The sequence below is a fragment of the Rhineura floridana genome, chromosome 4 (assembly GCF_030035675.1).
Source record: "Rhineura floridana isolate rRhiFlo1 chromosome 4, rRhiFlo1.hap2, whole genome shotgun sequence".
NCBI lineage: Eukaryota > Metazoa > Chordata > Lepidosauria > Squamata > Rhineuridae > Rhineura > Rhineura floridana.
Window position 1 is genome coordinate 164,948,816 of NC_084483.1, and position 20,373 is coordinate 164,969,188.

Sequence of the window (20,373 nt, forward strand, 5' to 3'; positions counted from 1 at the left end):
GTCTTCTGAACACCAGTTCAGTTCAGTGCTTCTGAACACCAGTTGCTGGAGAGTGCTGAGGAAAAGAGATGAATGCAAGATGGGAGGAAAAGTGGGATCTGGGATTAGAAGAGAGTGGGGGAGTTGAGATTGGTGGTTAGGATTAATGGAAAAGTGGTATATGGGGTCATGATGGGGGGAGTTGGATCTAGAGTTTAGAGAGGAAGTGGGATCATCTAGGTTGGGGAAGATATCTGGAAAAAAATCACAGTAAGCACAGTAGTTCTCACTATATCCCAAGAGGCATTATATCCAATGTATATTTTCTATATATTAGTGGGGAAGCTTTTTGAGGCCAAGGGCTGCATTCCCACCTGGACAACCTTCTGCGGGGCACATGCCAGTGGTGGACAAAAGTGAGAGAATTAAGAGGCATGTAGAGAGTTTAAGGACATATTCCAGCCAGGCAAAAATACTCAAGGAGGGTATATAGTAGGTCTAGTGAGGGGTGTGGCCTGGAAGGAGTTCAAAGGGTCAGACAGAGGCCTGGAGAGTCACATTTGGCCTCTGGGCCTGACGTTCTCCACCCCTGCTTTAATATGAAAAAGAATGTCAGAACATGAATGACTATCCTTCAGCAGTTTCTCCAATAGTCAGAGTCTACAATTCAAGAGAATACCAACATAAATGGGCTCCTGCTGGGAAGAAGGGCAGGATATAAATCAAATAAATAAATAAATAAGTAACCTAAAATAAACACAAACACATTATATGTAAAACATTTACAAATCAAGCATATACAATGAACGCAGGACTAATACATAGTTATATACATGCCTACTATCTGTATTTGAATTCCACACCAACATGAGCATCTTTATTAGGACTGTGCACCAGATTCAGTCAAATCACAAATTTATTTCCTGGCCAGATAGGGTTGCAGCAGCCACAAATCTCTACAGATCAGCTTGTCCCAAATAAATTTGCAGAGATTTGTATAGACCTGTAGCTCAAAACAGTCTCTAATAAAGCCAAACAGGGTGTCTCTAAAATGTAGCAATTTCTTAGTTACATAACCATATAAGGAGAATGACAGGGTGGAGATGGGGAGAAAGACAGAACACTATCATCCAACCCAACATTCTCTAATTATGATGCTTGAAGGGGGTGCAGACTGAAATCTTTTTAAAGTTCTGTCTCTTAGAAAATGTTTGGTGGGGTTGGGTGACATTTATACCGCTTGTGTTTGTTTTCTACCTTTTCTCAACAAATCCCAATCCATTCCTATTTTTTAAATTTTTTGGTCTTTTTTATTATTCTCTTCTCATTGCTAAGAATTATTATTAAACTTTGTAGGCATATTTTGCCACAGTTTTTGCCACAGCTGAAATAAATAACAATGATAATAACAACAATAACTTTTATTATTTCCAATTGCTAACCACAGTGAATATTATTAATATTACATAATAATTTCCCCCTCACTCACTCCTGTTGTTGGCAGTCTGCCCCCTATGACGGGGTCTTTAAAAAAACCCTCAACATTTAAAAGTGGCTGTCATGAAAACCTGTGGAGCTGCCCCTCTGAAATTTGGCAGGGATAATCCCCTCTATTGGGGCTACCATGTCTCCAAAGTTCACATCTCTATGTGAAAAAACAAAACTGTTATGTCCATTTAAATTTTAAAACATTGTTGCACTCCACCCCAATCTCCAAGCAGTGGGAGACTTCCAGGGGTTACTGTGCCTACCTAGGATTTGGTTTCCTTGGAAAGAGGGTTAGTGGAGACTGTGGTGTCTTTATGATATATGGTTTAGTTATGCATATTTACAACCTGAGCATAAGATGGAGGGATTCTCAGGATGAACAGTCCATCAGATCTTGCTCCCCAAGATCTTGGGTACAGAGAGCAAGCCAGCCTGTCTGTTTTCAACTCCCACCCTTTCTTCAGACTCACTCTAACACAGGCACACAAATTACTTCCTTGTTGGGAAGAGAAGAGGAGGGCCTCTCTCCTGAAAGAGTTCTTATGGCCCGCATTGCTCTCCTGGGTGATCCTTACACTTGTTAATGAAGACACTTGACAGACTTGGCTGAATCCATTGACTTATGAATTGAACTAGTCTGACCAGTACAACAGGTTTCTTCCTTTGCAGATCCCAAGTCAGAGGCTGAAAGAGAATTCACAGACATCCATCTCAACAGTATTTTAAACTTTTAAGGTGGCTAGCATGAAAACTGCTGGAGCCACCCACCTGAAAGGGGCTACTATGTCTGTAAATATCCAGAGATTTGTAATATCTAGATCAGGTCAGATTGGGTGTGAATGTATCCAGAACAGATCGGGCCTGCTCTACATTTACCAATCGGAGCCACAAATCAGATCAGGAGGTCCATGCACAGCTCTAATTTTTATATGCTCTGCTCATATGAACAAAACTTATTTATGATCTGAGCTTTTAAAAAATCTATTTAAAATAATATAACAAAAATAATCAAATTTGCTTATATGCTATTTTAACAATTGCACATGGATTTTCAGTGTACAATACTTATTCTGCTTTACAGTCCTTAAGACTCTTACCTATTATTAGTACGGGATGTTTATTCAATAAAAGAAGACTCATTAGAAAACTGTGGCGTATTGTATCAATATTGGGAATAAACGTAGAAGTCTCTCTTTTCTTTTCTTCACTTTCTTCCATTTTATTATCAGAATCTGAACCATCTGTGGTATCTAAATTTAAAATAAAAATGCCCTTATTTCAGATATGTGGAATGTTTTCTTGACATCTTAAATTAAAAATGTAGTCTAAATTAAGAGTGGCCAAAAGCTAGATCACAATCTAGGAGTAGATATCTGTATTATTTGCAATAGAATGACAAGGGTTTCTGGACTCCCAATTGTTTAGTAATAGCAACAATTACAATTGCAACTATTACAATTTCTGATTTGTAATATTTATTTATTTATTTGATATACATCCCACAATTTTTCCCAGTAGAAGCCCAGGGTGGCAAACCAAGGCACTAAAAACACTTTAAAACATCATAAAAACAGACTTCAAAATATATTAAAACACAATAACCATTAAAAAAATTAAAACAAAACATCTTTAAAAACATTTTTAAAAGCTTTAAAAGCATTAAAAAAAGGTTTAAAAATATATTAAAAAGCAATTCCAACACAGATGCAGACTGGGATAAGGTCTCTACTTAAAAGGCTTGTTGAAAGAGGAAGGTCTTTAGTAGGCACCAAAAAGTTAACAGAGATGGTGCCTGTCTAATATTTAAGGGGAGGGAATCCCAAAGGGTAGGCACCACTACACTAAAGGTCCATTTCCTATGTTGTGCGGAACGGACCTCCTGATAAGATGGTATCTGCAGGAGGCTCTCACCTGAAGAGCACAGTGATTGACTGGATATGTAGGGGATAAGACAGTCTTTCAGGTATCCTGGTCCCAAGCTGTATAGGACTTTATACACTTGAACTAACCTGGTAGCTAATAGGTAGCCAATGCAATTCTTTCAGTAGCGGAGGGACATGTTGGTGATAACCTGCTGTAGTAAGCAGTCTCGCTGACGGATTTTGCACAAGCTGCAGCTTCCGGACCAACCTCAAGGGTAGTCCCACATAGACTGGATTACAGTAATCCAGTCTGGAGGTTACCAGTGCATGGACAAAAGTGGTTAGGCTATCCTTGTCCACAAACAGCTGCAGCTGTCTTACCATCCGAAGCTGGTGAGAGGTACTCCTAGCTATGGAGGCCACCTAGGCATCTAGTAACAAAGATGGATCCAGGGGCACCCCCAGACTACAAACTGGCTCTTTCAGAGGGGGTATGGCCCCACCCAAGCAGGCAACTGACCAATTATCTGAACTCGGGAACCACCAACCAACAGCATCTCCCTCTTGCTAGGACTGAGAGTCAGTTTATTGGCCCTCAGCCAGCCCACCACCGAGTCCAGGGCTTGCATGGCCTCTCCTGATTCAGATGTTACAGAGAAATAGAGCTGGGTATCATTAGCGTACTGCTGACACATCACCCCAAATGTCCTGATGACCGCTCTCAAGGGCTTCATATAGATGTTTAAGAGCTTGGGGGACAAGATGGTACCCTGTGGCATGCCACAGCACAACTGCCAGGAGCCCAAAAGACAATTACCCAATGCTATTCTTTGAAAATGACCCTGGACATAGGATGGGAACCACTGTAAAACAATGCCCGATACCCATTTCACCAAGTCGGCCCAGAAGAATACCATGGTCAATGGTATCAAAAGTCGCCAAGAGATCAAGTAAGAATAACAGGGCCACACTCTCCTGTCCTCCCGAAAAAGGTCATCCATCAGGTTGACCAGGCCGATTCAGTCCCATAACCAGGCCTGAACCCAGACTGGAATGGGTCAAGATAATCTGTTTCATCCAAGAGTACTTCCAATTGCTGCGCTACAACCCTCTCAAATACCTTCCCTAAAAAGGGGGTATTTGTGACTGGGCAATAGTTGTTCCAAACCAATGGGTCCAGGGTGGGCTTCTTCAGGAGCAGTCAAATCACTGTCTATTTCAGGGTGGCTGGAACCACTCCCTCCTGCAACAATGTGTTGACCACACCCTAGATTCACTCACTCAACCCCCTCTGTAAGTTTTAATAAGCCAAGAAGGGCAAAGGTCAAGAGGACAAGTTGCTGGCCGCAGCTTCGCAAGTACCTTGTCCACATCTTCAGGCCGCATCAACTGAAACCATTATGAAGAAGCTGCAGCAGATGTTGCACTGGACACCTCACTGGGGATTACAGTAGATGTGGATGAGGCATCAAGATTGCTACTGAGGTGAGCAACTTTACCCTCAAAGTGCCTTGCAAACACTTCACAGTGGGCCTTCAAAGGGTCTAAAACTCCATTTCCTGGAGTTGATGTCAAGAGACCCCTGACAATATGGAAAAGCTCTACTGAACAGCTACTTGAGGATGCGATGGTGGCAGAGAAGTGGGCCTTCTTTGCTGCCGTCACTGCTACACAGTAGGCACAGTTATGATGTTTTACTCATGCCCGATCAGCCTAACAGCACTTTTTGCACCACTTGTCCTCTAGCTGTCTTCCAGTCTGTTTCATTGCCCTTAGCGCAGTGGTGTACCAGGGTGCAAACTGGGCTCCACAATGCTGGAAAGGGTGCTCAGGGGTAACTGTATCAAGAGCCCAATGCTCCTCGCTGTTCCACAACATGACAAGGGCTTCAACAGGGTCACCTGCTCTATCTTAATCTCTCCATCCCTCGTGCAGGGGAGGATCAGAGCCGTAAGTCTAAACTTCACTAGGAAGTGGTCTGATCATGACAATGGGGTGACATCCATCCCCCCCATCTCCAGCCCACTCCTTCCTCCATCTGGAGCAAAAACCAAGTCGTAGGTGTGCCCTGCTCTATGTGTTGTGCTGGTGACAACTTGAAACAACCCCATGGTCATCATGGAAGTCCTGAGCTGAAACACTAGAGGCAGCCTCAGCATGGACATTGAAATCACCCAGGATTATTGTTCTGGGCTCCTTTAATACCACAGCTGAGATGGCCTCCACCAGCTCAGTCAGAGAAGCTGTCGGGCAGCAGGATGGACAGTACACCAAGAGCAACCCTAGTTTACTGTCTCCTTGGCTCAACACCAGGTGCAGGCCTTCGCAGCCAGCTCCGAGACAGTTTGATGTAGTATTCCTGCAGCCTATCTGGATGGGGCTAGAGCAAAGCAAGGCAGGGGTGAGGTTGGGGCTGCACAGACACACTGACACACCCAACCCACCTGCTGCTCCTGCCAGTGCATTCCCACAGTCCTGACCTTACCACCATTCTGTCATGCCCAGGTGATCTGCAGAGACACTGGTGTCAGGAGGGTGGCTCAATGGCTCTGCTACACCACACCATCTGCTATGGATTCATGGGTGCAGTCAGTAAGTGGCACTGAATCCGAACCGCCATTTTGCATCTGGTCCTACAATCCACAAATGACTAAATGTTGTTGGTGGACCTTGAAGCACTAGTGAAAAAATGAAGTAGACCTTGGGTGTTTGAAGTCTGTCCCTAGGTCATCATCACCTCATTAAAATCATTGATAAGTTCAGTAGAATTTATGGATATATGATAAATTTGTTAAAATGTGAAATAACACTAGGGGCCAAGTGCAAATCTCCTGTTTTATATGCAGTTTTGCTGGTGCCCAAAGGCTGTATCTTATTTAGGAGTTTTGTTCCTACAGATATTTCTCAAATGATTAAAACGAATTTAAATAGGGGAATGACAGAATTGTCTATTGATGTGGAAAGATACGCATTACTCAAACTTAGTATTTGGGGTAAGGTTAACACACTTAAGATGAATATCCTGCCACAAATATTACATATGCTGCATGGTATCTGTCTATGAAATGGAAAATGGACTGCCTTCAAGTCGATTCCGACTTATGGCGACCCTATGAATAGGGTTTTCATGGTAAGCGGTATTCAGAGGGGGTTTACCATTGCCTTCCTCTGAGGCTGAGAGGCACCCAGTGAGCTTCATGGCTGTGTGGGGATTCGAACCCTAGTCTCCCAGGTCATAGCCCAAAACCTTATCCACAACACCACACTGGCTCTCCATATTCACCAAATATATTTCCAAGAAATTAAGGTGCTATTTGGATGTTTATTTGGGATAATTTTCCACCTCGTATATAACTGAAAGAGTGCAGTTACCTATACCGGAAGGAGGATTTAATTTTCCAGACAATAGTTTGTACTACAAGGTATACCTCTTAGTGCAGCCTTTCCCAACCGGTGTGCCTCCAGATGTTGTTGGACCACAACTCCCATCAGCCTCAGCCGCTGGCTGAGGCTGATGGGAGTTGTGGTCCAACAACATCTGGAGGCACACCGGTTGGGAAAGGCTGTGTTAGTGTGTACAAATGAACTGCAAGTTTCTTTTTCTAAAAATACCCCAGCATGGGTAATTTTATAGATGGCTTACTTGTTTTTGGATGGGCAGCATGGGGGTCTAGGTATGTAAAAAAGAAAGGATCTACACCATCTTCAGTGAGTAGAGAAACATGTTGTATATTGGCTCGTCAGCTACAGTTTGATCCTTATGCTCATGCTAAATTAACTTTATGGGGTAATCCTGATTTGAAGATAGAGAGTCAATCCTTTTTGTGAAAGAAATGGGTAGTTGTAGGATATATATACACTAGATCAGCTGATAGGAACAGCTGTTTACAATTTCCTATATTGCACTCTAGGTATTGTTATATGCCTTCAAGTTGATTATGACTTATGGCGACCCTATGAATCAGCGACCTCCAATAGCATCTGTTATAAACCACCCTGTTCAGATCTTGTAAGTTTAGGTCTGTATTTTCAATTACAACATTTGTTTGTATCTGCTTTGAGTGCTTCAGCATCCCCTAAATTGTTGGAAGGAATAACTGGATCTTCACAGAATATCAAACCTGTAATTATTATTTACAAATGTTTATTGAAAACTTGTAAAATAGAAGATCTGCAACTTATGGAAGAATGGAATAGGGAGTTAGACACTATTAGACAACCCAAACAATGATAAACTGTTTTAGAATCTATAACAGAATGTCTCTTTAGATTTAAAATTGAGATTGATTCAGCAAAAATGGATATTTCAAGCATAATGGACACAACATCTTTACAAGAAGGCATCATCTAACTCTGACAGAAGCTGGAGTTGCAATGCTGGAAATGCATAATTGAGGCATATGATGTGGGCTTACCCAGTGATGTCTTCTTTTGGGTTGGAAGCTGTTGTCTGTATCATTTTGTATTAGTGAAATTCTTTATATTTGCTGATGTTCATGTACTTTTAAATTATATTCTTGTTGTAGGGGGATTAATGGCAGGACCAGGGCCGGCCGCAGAGGGCAGCCAGGTCAGGCCCTGGCCGAGGGCCCCTGGGGCCCAAGGAGCCCCTGAAGGGCCCCTCCTTAGGGTGGGTGGGTAGTGGTAGCTTCCATGATCCACAGCGCGGATCGTGGGAGGGAGTTCCAAGGCACCCCCCCCCACTGCTGTGCAGACCAGCAACAGCTGCCTGCAACATGCTCCACCTACCTCTCGAAGGAAATGCTGGTCACCAGGGCAGTACCAGGCAAGCTGGGGCCCATTGCGCTGCGGGCACAAGTCTGCCATCAACCCTACCCCAAGAAGTCCGCTCTGCTCCCTCCCTGATGGTTTTCCAGAGACTTCTGAAAAAGATCTTGTTCCGGAGAGCCTTTGGGAGGGACTGAAGGTAGAGCCTGACACTGATTTTATGGTTTTATGCCTTCCACATTAAATTTTACCCTTCTAGTCCCCTTTAGTACCACTCCCTATATATATGTATATACGAGTATCTATCTATCTATCTATCTATCTATCTATCTATCTATCTATCTATCTATCTATCTATCTATCTATCTATCTATCTATCTATCTATCTATCTATCTATCTAATTTTATGTATTTTAATTGTATTTTATGTAATGTAATTCATTTTAATGTTTTTGTGATTTTATTGTTTACAATTTTATTATGTGTTTGATTTTATTTTTGTAAGCCGCCCTGAGTGCCCTATTATAGGGTAGAAGGGCGGGATAGAAATATTTTAAATAAATAAATAAATAAGATTGTGGCTGAGGTTTCCCTAAGGGCCTGATGCTTCTGCCACCATCTTGGTTGATGGCAGGGATGTGTGTGCGTAGCATGCAGTCATCTCAGAACTCCCTCTCGCGATCCACACTGCGGATCATGGAAGCTACCATTACCCACCCACTCTAAGGAGAGGCCCTTCAGGGAGAGGTAGGTGGGACAGTGGGGTGTGTGGGTCTGTGGGTGCCAGGGCTGGGGGCAGGCTGGTGCCCAAGGGCCCTGGCATACCTGGCACCGGCCCTGGGCAGGACAACAAAAATAAATATTATAAACTCTTATAGTCGCTAGGAGACTTACACTGCGAGCTTGGAAGGATATACAGTATACTCAAAATCTATTATGCAATGGTCTGAAGATCTTAATGCACTTGCTGCATGTGAACATACTTTCTATAAACACCCATTTTGTTTGGACACCTATTCAGTGGCACATATCAGTCTGTAAGTGCAAATTAAAATGGATGTATTGATGCTAATTTTATTCTAAAAGTGAGGTGATGGTTTTTCCCCCTCTCCTTACTTTGTGTTTTCTTTCTCTTTTTCTGGTTCCTTCCTTCTGTTCTTTTTCTTACCCTCTTTCTTTAATATATTTGCAATAAAAATCAATTAAAAATAATTCCTACTTCCCTCTACTTTATATATCTGCCTAAATAAAATTCCGTTTATGAAGCAGTTTTACTCCAATACAATTAGTTTAGGCAAGCTTTCTCTTGTTGCTGAGCTCTTTTGCTACTGCCACCACTATTCATTTTCCTTGTAGTCTCCAGTCATTACTGTGATAAGGAGACCAGGCAGACCAACATAGGAAGCTGCCTTTTACCGAGTCAGACTATTGGTCCATCTAGCTCAGTATTGTCTACACTGACTGGCAGCAGCTCTCTAGGATTTCAGACAGGATTCTTTCCTAGCCCTACATGGAAATGATGGGGATTGAACCTGGGACCTTCTGCATGCACAGCAGATGCTTCACAACTGAGCTATAACCCTTCCCCCAAACCAGGTAAATGCCTAATCGAAAAAAAGATTTAGTAAATATAATTTACATAATAGTTTTGCCACTTTAAGAAAAAAGCCTTTGTAAAGTATATGATCAAGAAAGCTTGCAGAATCTTACAAAACAAAATCAGCTGATTGCTACACAGATTATGAATAATCAGTAAGTAGAAGGAGGCAGCAAGCACTGGAATCTGCAGCCAATCCCCCCCCCTCTATCTCCCTGACCAATTTGCTACTAGGCCAAGTTCAAGTGAACTTGTGTTAATTTACAGAGCCCTAAACAACTTGGGCCCAAAGTACCTTAAGGATAGCCTGACTCCTTATGTTCCATCTCGATCACTGAGATCTTCTGATGCAGCACTTTTGGTGGTTTCCCATGCCCTTGAGGTTTGGTTGGCCTCCGCCAGGGCCCAACCTTTTAGTGTGGCAGGCCCTGCCCTGTGGAATTCCCTACCAACAGAGGTTCGGCAGGAGCCACCCCTCCTCTCTTTCAGGCATCTCTTGAAAACTTAACTTTTTAGACAAGTCTTTGTAGCATGAATTTCTCTCTAACCAATGCAGAATTTATTGAAGCTTTTATTGTTGTTTTAATATTTTTGTTGGTTTTTAAATTTTATCGTGTTTCTGTATGTTGTAAGCTGCCTTCATGTACTTCTATGAAAAGTCCAGCTTATACTTCAATAAATATCCTAGCAGTAGCTAGCTAGAGAATATAGCCACCATATTGTAGTACTGTAGTATTACAACTACCGCTCTTCCCTCATTTACTTGGTATTAATAGGAAACAGAGAGAGTCTTTGGAAAGCTCCTGCCAGTCATAGTAGACAATATAGTAGGGCTCCACTCATATGGTGGGTTAGGTTCCAGACCCCTGCCGAAAAGCGAAAATTGCAGAAAAGTGGAACATAGCAAGCACTGTCAGCTGGAACATAGCGGCTGGAACTTCCTGTGCTCCAGCTGATCGCACCGGCACAGCAGCAGCCTTCAATCAGCTGTAGTGTGGGGAGCTCCAGCTGACAGCGTTTGGCCCCTGAAGCTCCCCATGCTACAGCTGATCACGCGCTATAGCTGATCGCACCGCTGCTCCCAGAGAAGAAGGGGGCGGAGGACGGGGCTTGTGCCGTATTAGCGGAATGCCAGAAAGCGGGGCACTGAAAAGTGGGACCCTACTGTAATGAGATAAATGGATATGGTCCAAGTATAAGGCAGTTTCATATGTTCAACATTTTTAGCATGAACGGCACAGATTTTTATTTTATCCATCACAAATTTTATTTTCTGCATCATGATGAATTGGATGTAATATCGAAACTGGAGGATATACAACTATATTGTATAGCATTTGTTCCTCCAGTTGTTGTAGCATACTTCTGCTGGCTGGCACACAGACATTAGCTTTTTCTACAGCCTGTCACTTGATAGACAATAGGGTCCTTTGATGGGCAATGGCTACACAGCTTCAGAGATGAACATTTTTTTCCTGTATAATTGAGGGCAGAAGAGAGGGGCAACTGCTTGAAGCTTTCTGAATAACCTATGGTTAAGAGATTTCTGTCTGACTGAAATCGCTTCTAGAAAGTTTAGTCCTCTAGAGAAGTAAATTCCTATGTGGGGCTTCATAAAGGCCACATATGCTCCCTGCATATTTTTTTCATTTTCATTTGCTCAACCTGTATATTTGCAAATAAACATTTGGATCCATAGACTGGAGAATGGAAGGAAGATAACAGCCAGGACATTTTCATGAACACTCATGCAAGAGTTTGCACAGTGCTACAATTCTTGTACTATAATGCCTGTACATGTCTTTAGATCTAGTACAATTCTTTCACAGTCTTCTGTTGCAGGAAAGTGGGAAGTACCAAACAATACATTGATCAGCAGATACATGTGGATATCTTCCAGAGAATATCAGCTCCACCCTGTGGGCCAGCTTTGATAGGTGGACAGGACAACTCATATATTAATCACATGACATAATTTTGATAATTATGCATTATTCCACTCCTTGCAAATCCCCAAGTCTTCTATCTCCCCCCTTGCAAATCATTTTTTATCCTCCCCCTCCCTGCTTTTACAATTCTTTCTTTCTTGGGAGAAGGATTCTGGTAACTCAAAAGCTTGCTCACTACACTTTGATGGTAATAAAAATACATGGGGTATTAAAGAGATTAAAAAGTGTTGGTGCAGATCAGAAAAGGTACCACCAGGGCCAAGAAGATGCCAGCATGGTTAACGAGCAAAGTCAAGGAAGCTCTTAGAGGCAAAAAGTCTTCCTTCAGAAAATGGAAGTCTTGTCCAAATGAAGAAAATAAAAAAGAACCCAAACTCTGGCAAAAGAAATGCAAGAAGACAATAAGGGATGCTAAAAAAGAATTTGAGGAGCACATTGCTAAGAACATAAAAACCAACAACAAAAAATTCTATAAATACATTCAAAGCAGGAGACCATCTAGGGAGACAATTGGACCCTTGGATGATAAGGGAGTCAAAGGTGTACTAAAGAACGATAAGGAGATTGCAGAGAAGCTAAATGAATTCTTTGCATCTGTCTTCACAGTGGAAGATATAGGGCAGATCCCTGAACCTGAACTAACATTTGCAGGAAGGGATTCTGAGGAACTGAGACAAATAGTGGTAACGAGAGAGGAAGTTCTAAGCTTAATGGACAATATAAAAACTGACAAATCACCGGGCCCGGATGGCATCCACCCAAGAGTTCTCAAAGAACTCAAATGTGAAATTGCTGATCTGCTAACTAAAATATGTAACTTGTCCCTCGGGTCCTCCTCCGTGCCTGAGGACTGGAAAGCGGCAAATGTAACGCCAATCTTCAAAAAGGGATCCAGAGGGGATCCCGGAAATTACAGGCCAGTTAGCTTAACTTCTGTCCCTGGAAAACTGGTAGAAAGTATTATTAAAGCTAGATTAACTAAGCACATAGAAGAACAAGCCTTGCTGAAGCAGAGCCAGCATGGCTTCTGCAAGGGAAAGTCCTGTCTCAGTAACCTATTAGAATTCTTTGAGAGTGTCAACAAGCATATAGATAGAGGTGATCCAGTGGACATAGTGTACTTAGACTTTCAAAAAGCGTTTGACAAGGTACCTCACCAAAGGCTTCTGAGGAAGCTTAGCAGTCATGGAATAAGAGGAGAGGTCCTCTTGTGGATAAGAAATTGGTTAAGAAGCAGAAAGCAGAGAGTAGGAATAAACTGACAGTTCTCCCAATGGAGGGCTGTAGAAAGTGGAGTCCCTCAAGGATCGGTATTGGGACCTGTACTTTTCAACTTGTTCATTAATGACCTAGAATTAGGAGTGAGCAGTGAAGTGGCCAAGTTTGCTGATGACACTAAATTGTTCAGGGTTGTTAAAACAAAAAGGGATTGCGAAGAGCTCCAAAAAGACCTCTCCAAACTGAGTGAATGGGCAGAAAAATGGCAAATGCAATTCAATATAAACAAGTGTAAACTTATGCATATTGGAGCAAAAAATCTTAATTTCACATATACGCTCATGGGGTCTGAACTGGCGGTGACCGACCAGGAGACAGACCTCGGGGTTGTAGTGGACAGCACGATGAAATGTTGACCCAGTGTGCGGCAGCTGTGAAAAAGGCAAATTCCATGCTAGCGATAATTAGGAAAGGTATTGAAAATAAAACAGCCGATATCATCATGCCGTTGTATAAATCTATGGTGCGGCCGCAATTGGAATACTGTGTACAGTTCTGGTCGCCTCATCTCAAAAAGGATATTATAGAGTTGGAAAAGGTTCAGAAGAGGGCAACCAGAATGATCAAGGGGATGGAGCGACTCCCTTACGAGGAAAGGTTGCAGCATTTGGGGCTTTTTAGTTTAGAGAAAAGGCGGGTCAGAGGAGACATGATAGAAGTGTATAAAATTATGCATGGCATTGAGAAAGTGGATAGAGAAAAGTTCTTCTCCCTCTCTCATAATACTAGAACTCGTGGACATTCAAAGAAGCTGAATGTTGGAAGATTCAGGACAGACAAAAGGAAGTACTTCTTTACTCAGCGCATAGTTAAACTATGGAATTTGCTCCCACAAGATGCAGTAATGGCCACCAGCTTGGACGGCTTTAAAAGAAGATTAGACAAATTCATGGAGGACAGGGCTATCAATGGCTACTAGCCATGATGGCTGTGCTCTGCCACCCTAGTCAGAGGCAGCATGCTTCTGAAAACCAGTTGCCGGAAGCCTCAGGAGGGGAGAGTGTTCTTGCACTCGGGTCCTGCTTGCGGGCTTCCCCCAGGCACCTGGTTGGCCACTGTGAGAACAGGATGTTGGACTAGATGGGCCACTGGCCTGATCCAGCAGGCTCTTCTTATGTTCTTATGTTTTGAAACCCTATTCTTTTCTTTGTTTTTTTAAAAAAGCAAGAAATACCTTCCCCTCTAAACAGCAACCCAACACCTTCCCAACCAAACATCCATTTTAAAAATATGTTTTTCTAAATCTCTGAGCATGGGCAGAATGCACACAGTGAAATGGATTTTTGAAATTACCATTTTCACCCTAGTCACACTGTGCATGCTAAAGTACTCACCCTCCTAATAAGTAGCAGTAACCTTGTTGCTGGGAGGTAATTGTTGTAACTCTGCCCAACTAGATGAGCCACTCCTGACTTTAACTTCTACTGGTATAGTGTCCTTATTTCACACATTTTTTAAAAAATAATAAATTAATGTGCAAACAGGATGGAATGAACATATGTGAAATTGATATGGACTAGAAATATACTGATTAGAATATCCCTAATGTAGGCCATATGTGCAATAGCTGTTTCTTACCCTTCTGAATAAGAAACTGTGTACTAGGAACTAAATGTGTCCATGGTTCAAATTCTCCTGTTCGTAAATCCACAAAATAATCAAAAACAGTTTTGTTCTCAGATGGAATCTGAATATCTGAAAGTCAGAAAAGACAGGCATAGTTTACAAACAATAAAAAATAAAATAAAGAGTTATATCTGATATGAAGCACACAGCTGATAAATTTCTGTCATATAATTGCCACCAGGTGAAATGTTAAGTTGGGGAAACATTTTTATGAGAGAAGCATCAACCAGTAAGAGTGAACATGCACTCAGGTTTTTAAAAGTTCATCTTATTTTTAAAAAAGAGTAATCCAACTATGCTTAAACTAGTCAAGAATTCTGAAACTAGCCCCATGTACCTGGGGTAAGCCCCACTGAATTCAATAGGATTTACATCAGAGTAGATATGGTTAGGATTGTAACCTAAGATTCACCTTTGAACAACTATTAACATTATCTGCTGATGCACCTTTGCCATTATTGTGCATTACTTCTCCTTGTTTCAAGACAAACAGCACATCTATACACCATTCTAAAGGTATCTTGGCCACATCACTTCCCTCAAAGAATCCAGGGAACTGTAGTTTCTTAAAGTTACTGAGATGTGGAAACCACAGTTCCCAGGATTCTTTGGGGGAAGTCATGTGTTTTAAATTTGCATTGGATGTAGTTTAAATGTATTATGTGGATCTGTCTGATATCTGGTGGTGGATTATAAGAATAGTAATGCAGTTAATGTGTAGAATACCTGAGCAGAGCTGGAATGCTTCTAGAATTAATGCCATGTGATTGAACGCATGAGACTGCTGTATACAGAGTCAGACTATTGTTCCATTTAGCCCAATATTGTCTGTGCTAAATAGCAGCGGCTTCTGAAGGTCTTAGGCAATGGTCTTCCCTTGCCGTACTACCTGAGATCCTTTAGCTGCCACCCTGGGCTTCTTTGAGAAGGATGGGATAGGTTTAATAAATTTAATAAACAAATAATTAAATAAATAATAATATATTAAATAAATTAGCTGGGGATGCAGGGAATTGAACTTGGGGACTTCTGCATGCAAACTCTGTGCTTTACAAAGTGAACTATATCCCCCCTCTCCCTACATGTCTCACTCTGGATCCCATTCTAGTGATATAGATATGTACTAATATGTATGCCACTGCATCTATGTATATCTTTAAGATCAATGCCTTTAGCATTAAGTATTTTGGAAGTGAGTTGTGTAGACCATTCATAAAAAAGGCAAGACTACGTAGATATTCTAATAGAGATTCAGAGGTGTTCTCCTGCTTCCACCAAAACAGACAAATCTTCTTATGAAGTAACTTAAACTGTCTTATTTTAGGATAAAAACACAATTGAAGTCTAGACACTCTAACTCAGGGGTCGCCAGCCTTTTTGGACCAGAGGGCACATTTCAAATTTTGAGAGTGCTGAGGGCACCAGCCATTAAATGGCTGCCATGAGGGTGTGGCATAACACAAAATGTCTGCCATGGGGGCATGGCATAATACAAAAGTAGTCACAGTGAAGCTTTTCCCATAATTGTATTTCCATACTAGAAAAGGCTTGATCTGTTGAATTTCTGCCTGCCATACAGATGTTGAAGGCACAAGAACCATGTTTTCCCCCAATGTCAAGCCTAAACCAAAGCCTAGGCTGCCTTCCTGTACCCACTTACCTGGAAGGAAGCCCCATTAAATACAAAGAGACTTACTTCTGAGTAGACATATATACAATTGTTCTGTAAGTTAACTATACAGTGAATTTTTAATGACTCCCTGTTCTTTAGCTCCTGCAAAGCAGAAGACATAACTAAGCCTCTTGGCAAAATTTGCACATTTGCTTTTTTTGGTGGGAAGGGGGATTCTTTAATGTTCATCCACACTTATAATGCAGTAGTATGTGCCGAAAATAATTTCTAGGCAGTAGCAGAGGAAAGATGCACCCTGGTTGTTAGGGAAAAAGGAAGGGCAAACTTCCTTTTAACTATGGGGATACCAAGGACTAGATAAAAAGACAGAAGCAGAAAAAGTGCACTGAGAGGGCAAAACAGCAGCTCTTTAGAACCCAAGGGATGCCTATTGCCTGGTGTTCAAACAACTAACTTATCAATCACAGCTCTGACTTCCTTCATTGGCTAATAATACTGACAGGCAGGAACAGCCAGGCAGGCTCATTTCACAGAAATCACTTAGAAAGGTACATGCACATTTTGCTCCATAACTTACTTTCAAGGAGGGCTAGAGACTTCCTTTTTTTAAATGAAAGCTCAGATTCTGGGCTACCCCTGCTCCCATCTGGCCACTGTACTCTGACTAGTGGCAACTTCTGGATCATCTTTAAGGGCAACCCCACATAAAGCACGTTACAACAGTCCATCCTGAGGTTGTCACAGTATGGATAACTGTAGTCAGGCTATATTCTCTCCACTGTGGAATTAAAATTATATGGGCCTCAAAACTTTGGTCTGAACTTTGCAGACACAAAGGGAATGATGTGTCAGATGATGATGAAGTGCTGCAGAGTACATGTACAGAGTGTGTTACGGAATGTTCCCAGAAAACTGTTGATGTTTGACTTTCTGGAAAACCACAAAGTAGATAGCACGTGTGCATAGCTCAGGTGTTTCTTTCGTGAATAGTTGAAAGATGTCAGTGTGATGATGGAAATCTGCTTCTACATGCCTTAGAAATTTTGCTATAAGTGTGAGTGGACAATTGTCTATGAGAGAGCTTTGGACTAGCACAGCTGTTCGTTTGCTTTGCTTTGCTTGGTTTTGTTTTGCTTTCTTTTAAATAAAAAGTGCCTCTAGCAGATCTGGATGATTCAAACACAATTGGAAGCTTTGTTTTCTTCCACACCACTCACCACAATATTTTTTGCATGTACTTTACCATAATGGCCATTGGCCCTTTCCAATTCCATTAGTCTTAAAAGCTGAATGGAATAATCTTGAATAATTGAAATACATATATGATTAATATTGGGAAAACAGGAAAGTTTAAACTTACTAGCAGGGGGGGTTCTTTGAAATATATCTTGAACAAGGTAATTGAAGTCTCGTGTTACATTTGCAAGATCATCATGGCTGGTGTTTATTCCAATTAGAGTCTCACCCTCATGCTCTTCCTCTCGTTTTAAAATTCCTCCAACAGCCCAAGTAAATGCAAATATATAAAGTTTCCCTAATAATACTATCAGTTTATCAGGTTGCTTCTCCCAAAACCATCTCTGATCTTCCCTGAAATTAATGAAAAAAGTATTACTTAATAACAAGCAGGATATTTGATTTAGTAACTTGCAATGCTCTATGCTCCTTCAAGGAAGGTCAGGATACAAATGTAGTATATCACTAGTGTGGTAATGTATTGGACTACTCAAAATGGACCTATAAATACATGGATTGGTAGGATGCTTTTAAAATTAGTTACAAGGACTAGCAGCTGTATTCAACATAAAACACAGTACTTGTGTATGAGCAACTGTTTTATTTATTTATTCACTAATAGGCAAAAAACCTTGCAGTTTAAGAATGTACCTATAGCCCACAGATATTTCTATCGAACTTTAAAAAGCAGGGAAATTGGGCAGCTCTAGTGAATGCACCAGGGGAGCAGGAGACCTGACCTCCTCTCTGAGATATTGTACTGCCCTACAAATTTGTCAAAATGCAAATACCATTTGGGTTGGTCTTTCACAGTCCAATCCACTTCCTGTGTAGCTTGGAAGAATTTGGTAACATGTGCCCCCCCAAAAAAAACCTGTAGAAGTGGAGGTCTAATGAGGCACCCTTTCAGGATATTGTGGAGACTGCACAAGTTGTTTCTGGGATATGTCTTGAGGAAAATACTTTGTGTATATGCACTCATAGGGATAGCTATTTGGCAACCAACAATTGCAAACTTCTCTGCAGCCATTCTGGCTTGATGGAGGTAATCACACACTATATGTTGTATCCAACTAAGTTTTAGAGTAAATCCATTGAAATTAATGGACCTAAGTTAGTCATAACTATTATTTGCAATGGGTCTACTCTCAGTAGGCTAGCGTTGGCTACAACTATAAGTAATCATCCCACAAACTATAGTATACTGACACAGCTCATAGTATGAAATATTTTTAAAATATATTGCCTAGAATTCTAGAGTTCATCACTGCCCCACTGTACTCTCTAATGCTGGCATAGCTTTCCAAGATAGGGAACAGAGAAGAGATAGCAGAAGAGTATTATGGGTGGGATCAGAGGCAGGGTACATACAGTTTCGCCCATCATGTTGCCCTACACTTTCTGATTCAAAAGCTTCTCGAAATTATAAAAGCTTGAGTATGCTGGCTATTTAATCAGGCTGCCAGAACACTTTATTTATTAATTTATTTCAAGTATCTGTATACTATTTTTCATTGGAGGGGATCGCAAAGTGGTTTACACAAAAACCATGTTAAATAATGCAACATATTGTTGCATGCACCTCAATCTCAGAGAGGTGAGAGACTTCCAAGGGTTCCAGTGCTTATCCAGGGTTCAGTTGGAATGAAGGTGACTAGAGACTGTGGTGTCTTTAGGATATATGGTTTTATTTACATATATATACAACCTGAGCACAAGATGGAAGGGTCATCATCACACACACTACACACACAAACAACTACCTTCCCCCCCTAGGATGGAGAGGGGGGAGAGCTACCCTCTTTCTCCACCAAGTCATCAGACATGTAAATCAGGTCCATCAACTTAACAAAGAAACTGGCTTGACTATTCCTTAGGTTTCTCTACTACAGAATGACAGGCTTGGAGCATACCCACAGACATCATCTAAACCAATCCCCCAATCCTGTATCAATATAAAATAATAAAACAATAGGCAGCATCCAACAAAAGAGTTCTACTAGGGCAAGGACTTTCAGCTGTGCAATGGAATTTCTCTGCCCATTCCTCTCCCCACACAACCCTGTGACCACTAAATCTGTTCTGGGGGTTTCCTAACCCTCAGGAGCAGATTTATAGGGCATGCAAGGAATGCACAGGGAGAGGGAAGGACAGGGAAGTTCCATTAGACAGCTAAAAGTCCTTTCACTAGTGAAACTGTTTAGTTGGATACCTCCCAAAGATAAAACAGCATAAAATGTCAAAATCCATGAAACAGGACAGCATAATTATGTAAATTGTCTTTAGAAAAGAACCCCCTATTATCTTACCTATCAGTCTGATATACATGCACCAAAAAGGATATGAGCAGGTGTAACTTGAAAAATCAAAGACACAGAATTGTAATTTTAAAAGTAAATGAGTTTATTATGCAGGAAATAAAAGTTTACTTAGAATTTAAAAGACAATACTTTGACACTGGAAAACACATAGAAAGTAAGAATAGCAGGATTCCATAGGCAAAACACCTTTTTCTGCACTTCTGTCATGGAGTTTTACCTGGCAGGGTTCCCATATTTCCATGCATTCAAGATCTCTTCATTTTCAAGACATTTCAAAATGGGACTGCCATATTATATGTGCTTTTGGTTAGCTCCAGGCCCCCATGTTCTGCATCTAGGTGGGTATTAGGAAAATAACTGCTTTCCATAACCCAGTTCCTTTGAAGACTTCTTCATCTGGGTCTCTTTCCCAGATTCAACAACATATTCCATCAGGACTGGCAGACAGGGATCTTTGGCCAATAAGGAAAAGGATTAAAAACACACCAGTTTTCAAAACTCATACAAATTTAGGGAGAAATGACTTCTGCTTGTTTGTGATCCACATGTATGAGATAGGCTTCCTACACAGGTAACTGAACACATGCCAGCATGTGGGATCTTTGGCTCTAGAACTACTGAGCTGTTCAGGTTAACCTGACCAAACCTTAGAAATCCCAGCCACATTCCATCACAG

General features: G+C 41.4%; 1 protein-coding gene across 1 annotated transcript in view; it reads right to left on the reverse strand.

Moving 5' to 3' along the window:
- DNAH14 (dynein axonemal heavy chain 14) overlaps positions 1-20,373 on the reverse strand; it is a 472,613-nt gene that overhangs the window by 177,660 nt on the left and 274,580 nt on the right. Inside the window, exons 46-47 of the mRNA XM_061626120.1 lie at positions 17,501-17,730; positions 14,460-14,576 (exon numbers count right to left, since the gene is read on the reverse strand). Of these exons, the coding sequence (XP_061482104.1) occupies positions 14,460-14,576; positions 17,501-17,730 (347 nt within the window). The remainder of the gene's footprint in view (positions 1-14,459; positions 14,577-17,500; positions 17,731-20,373) is intronic.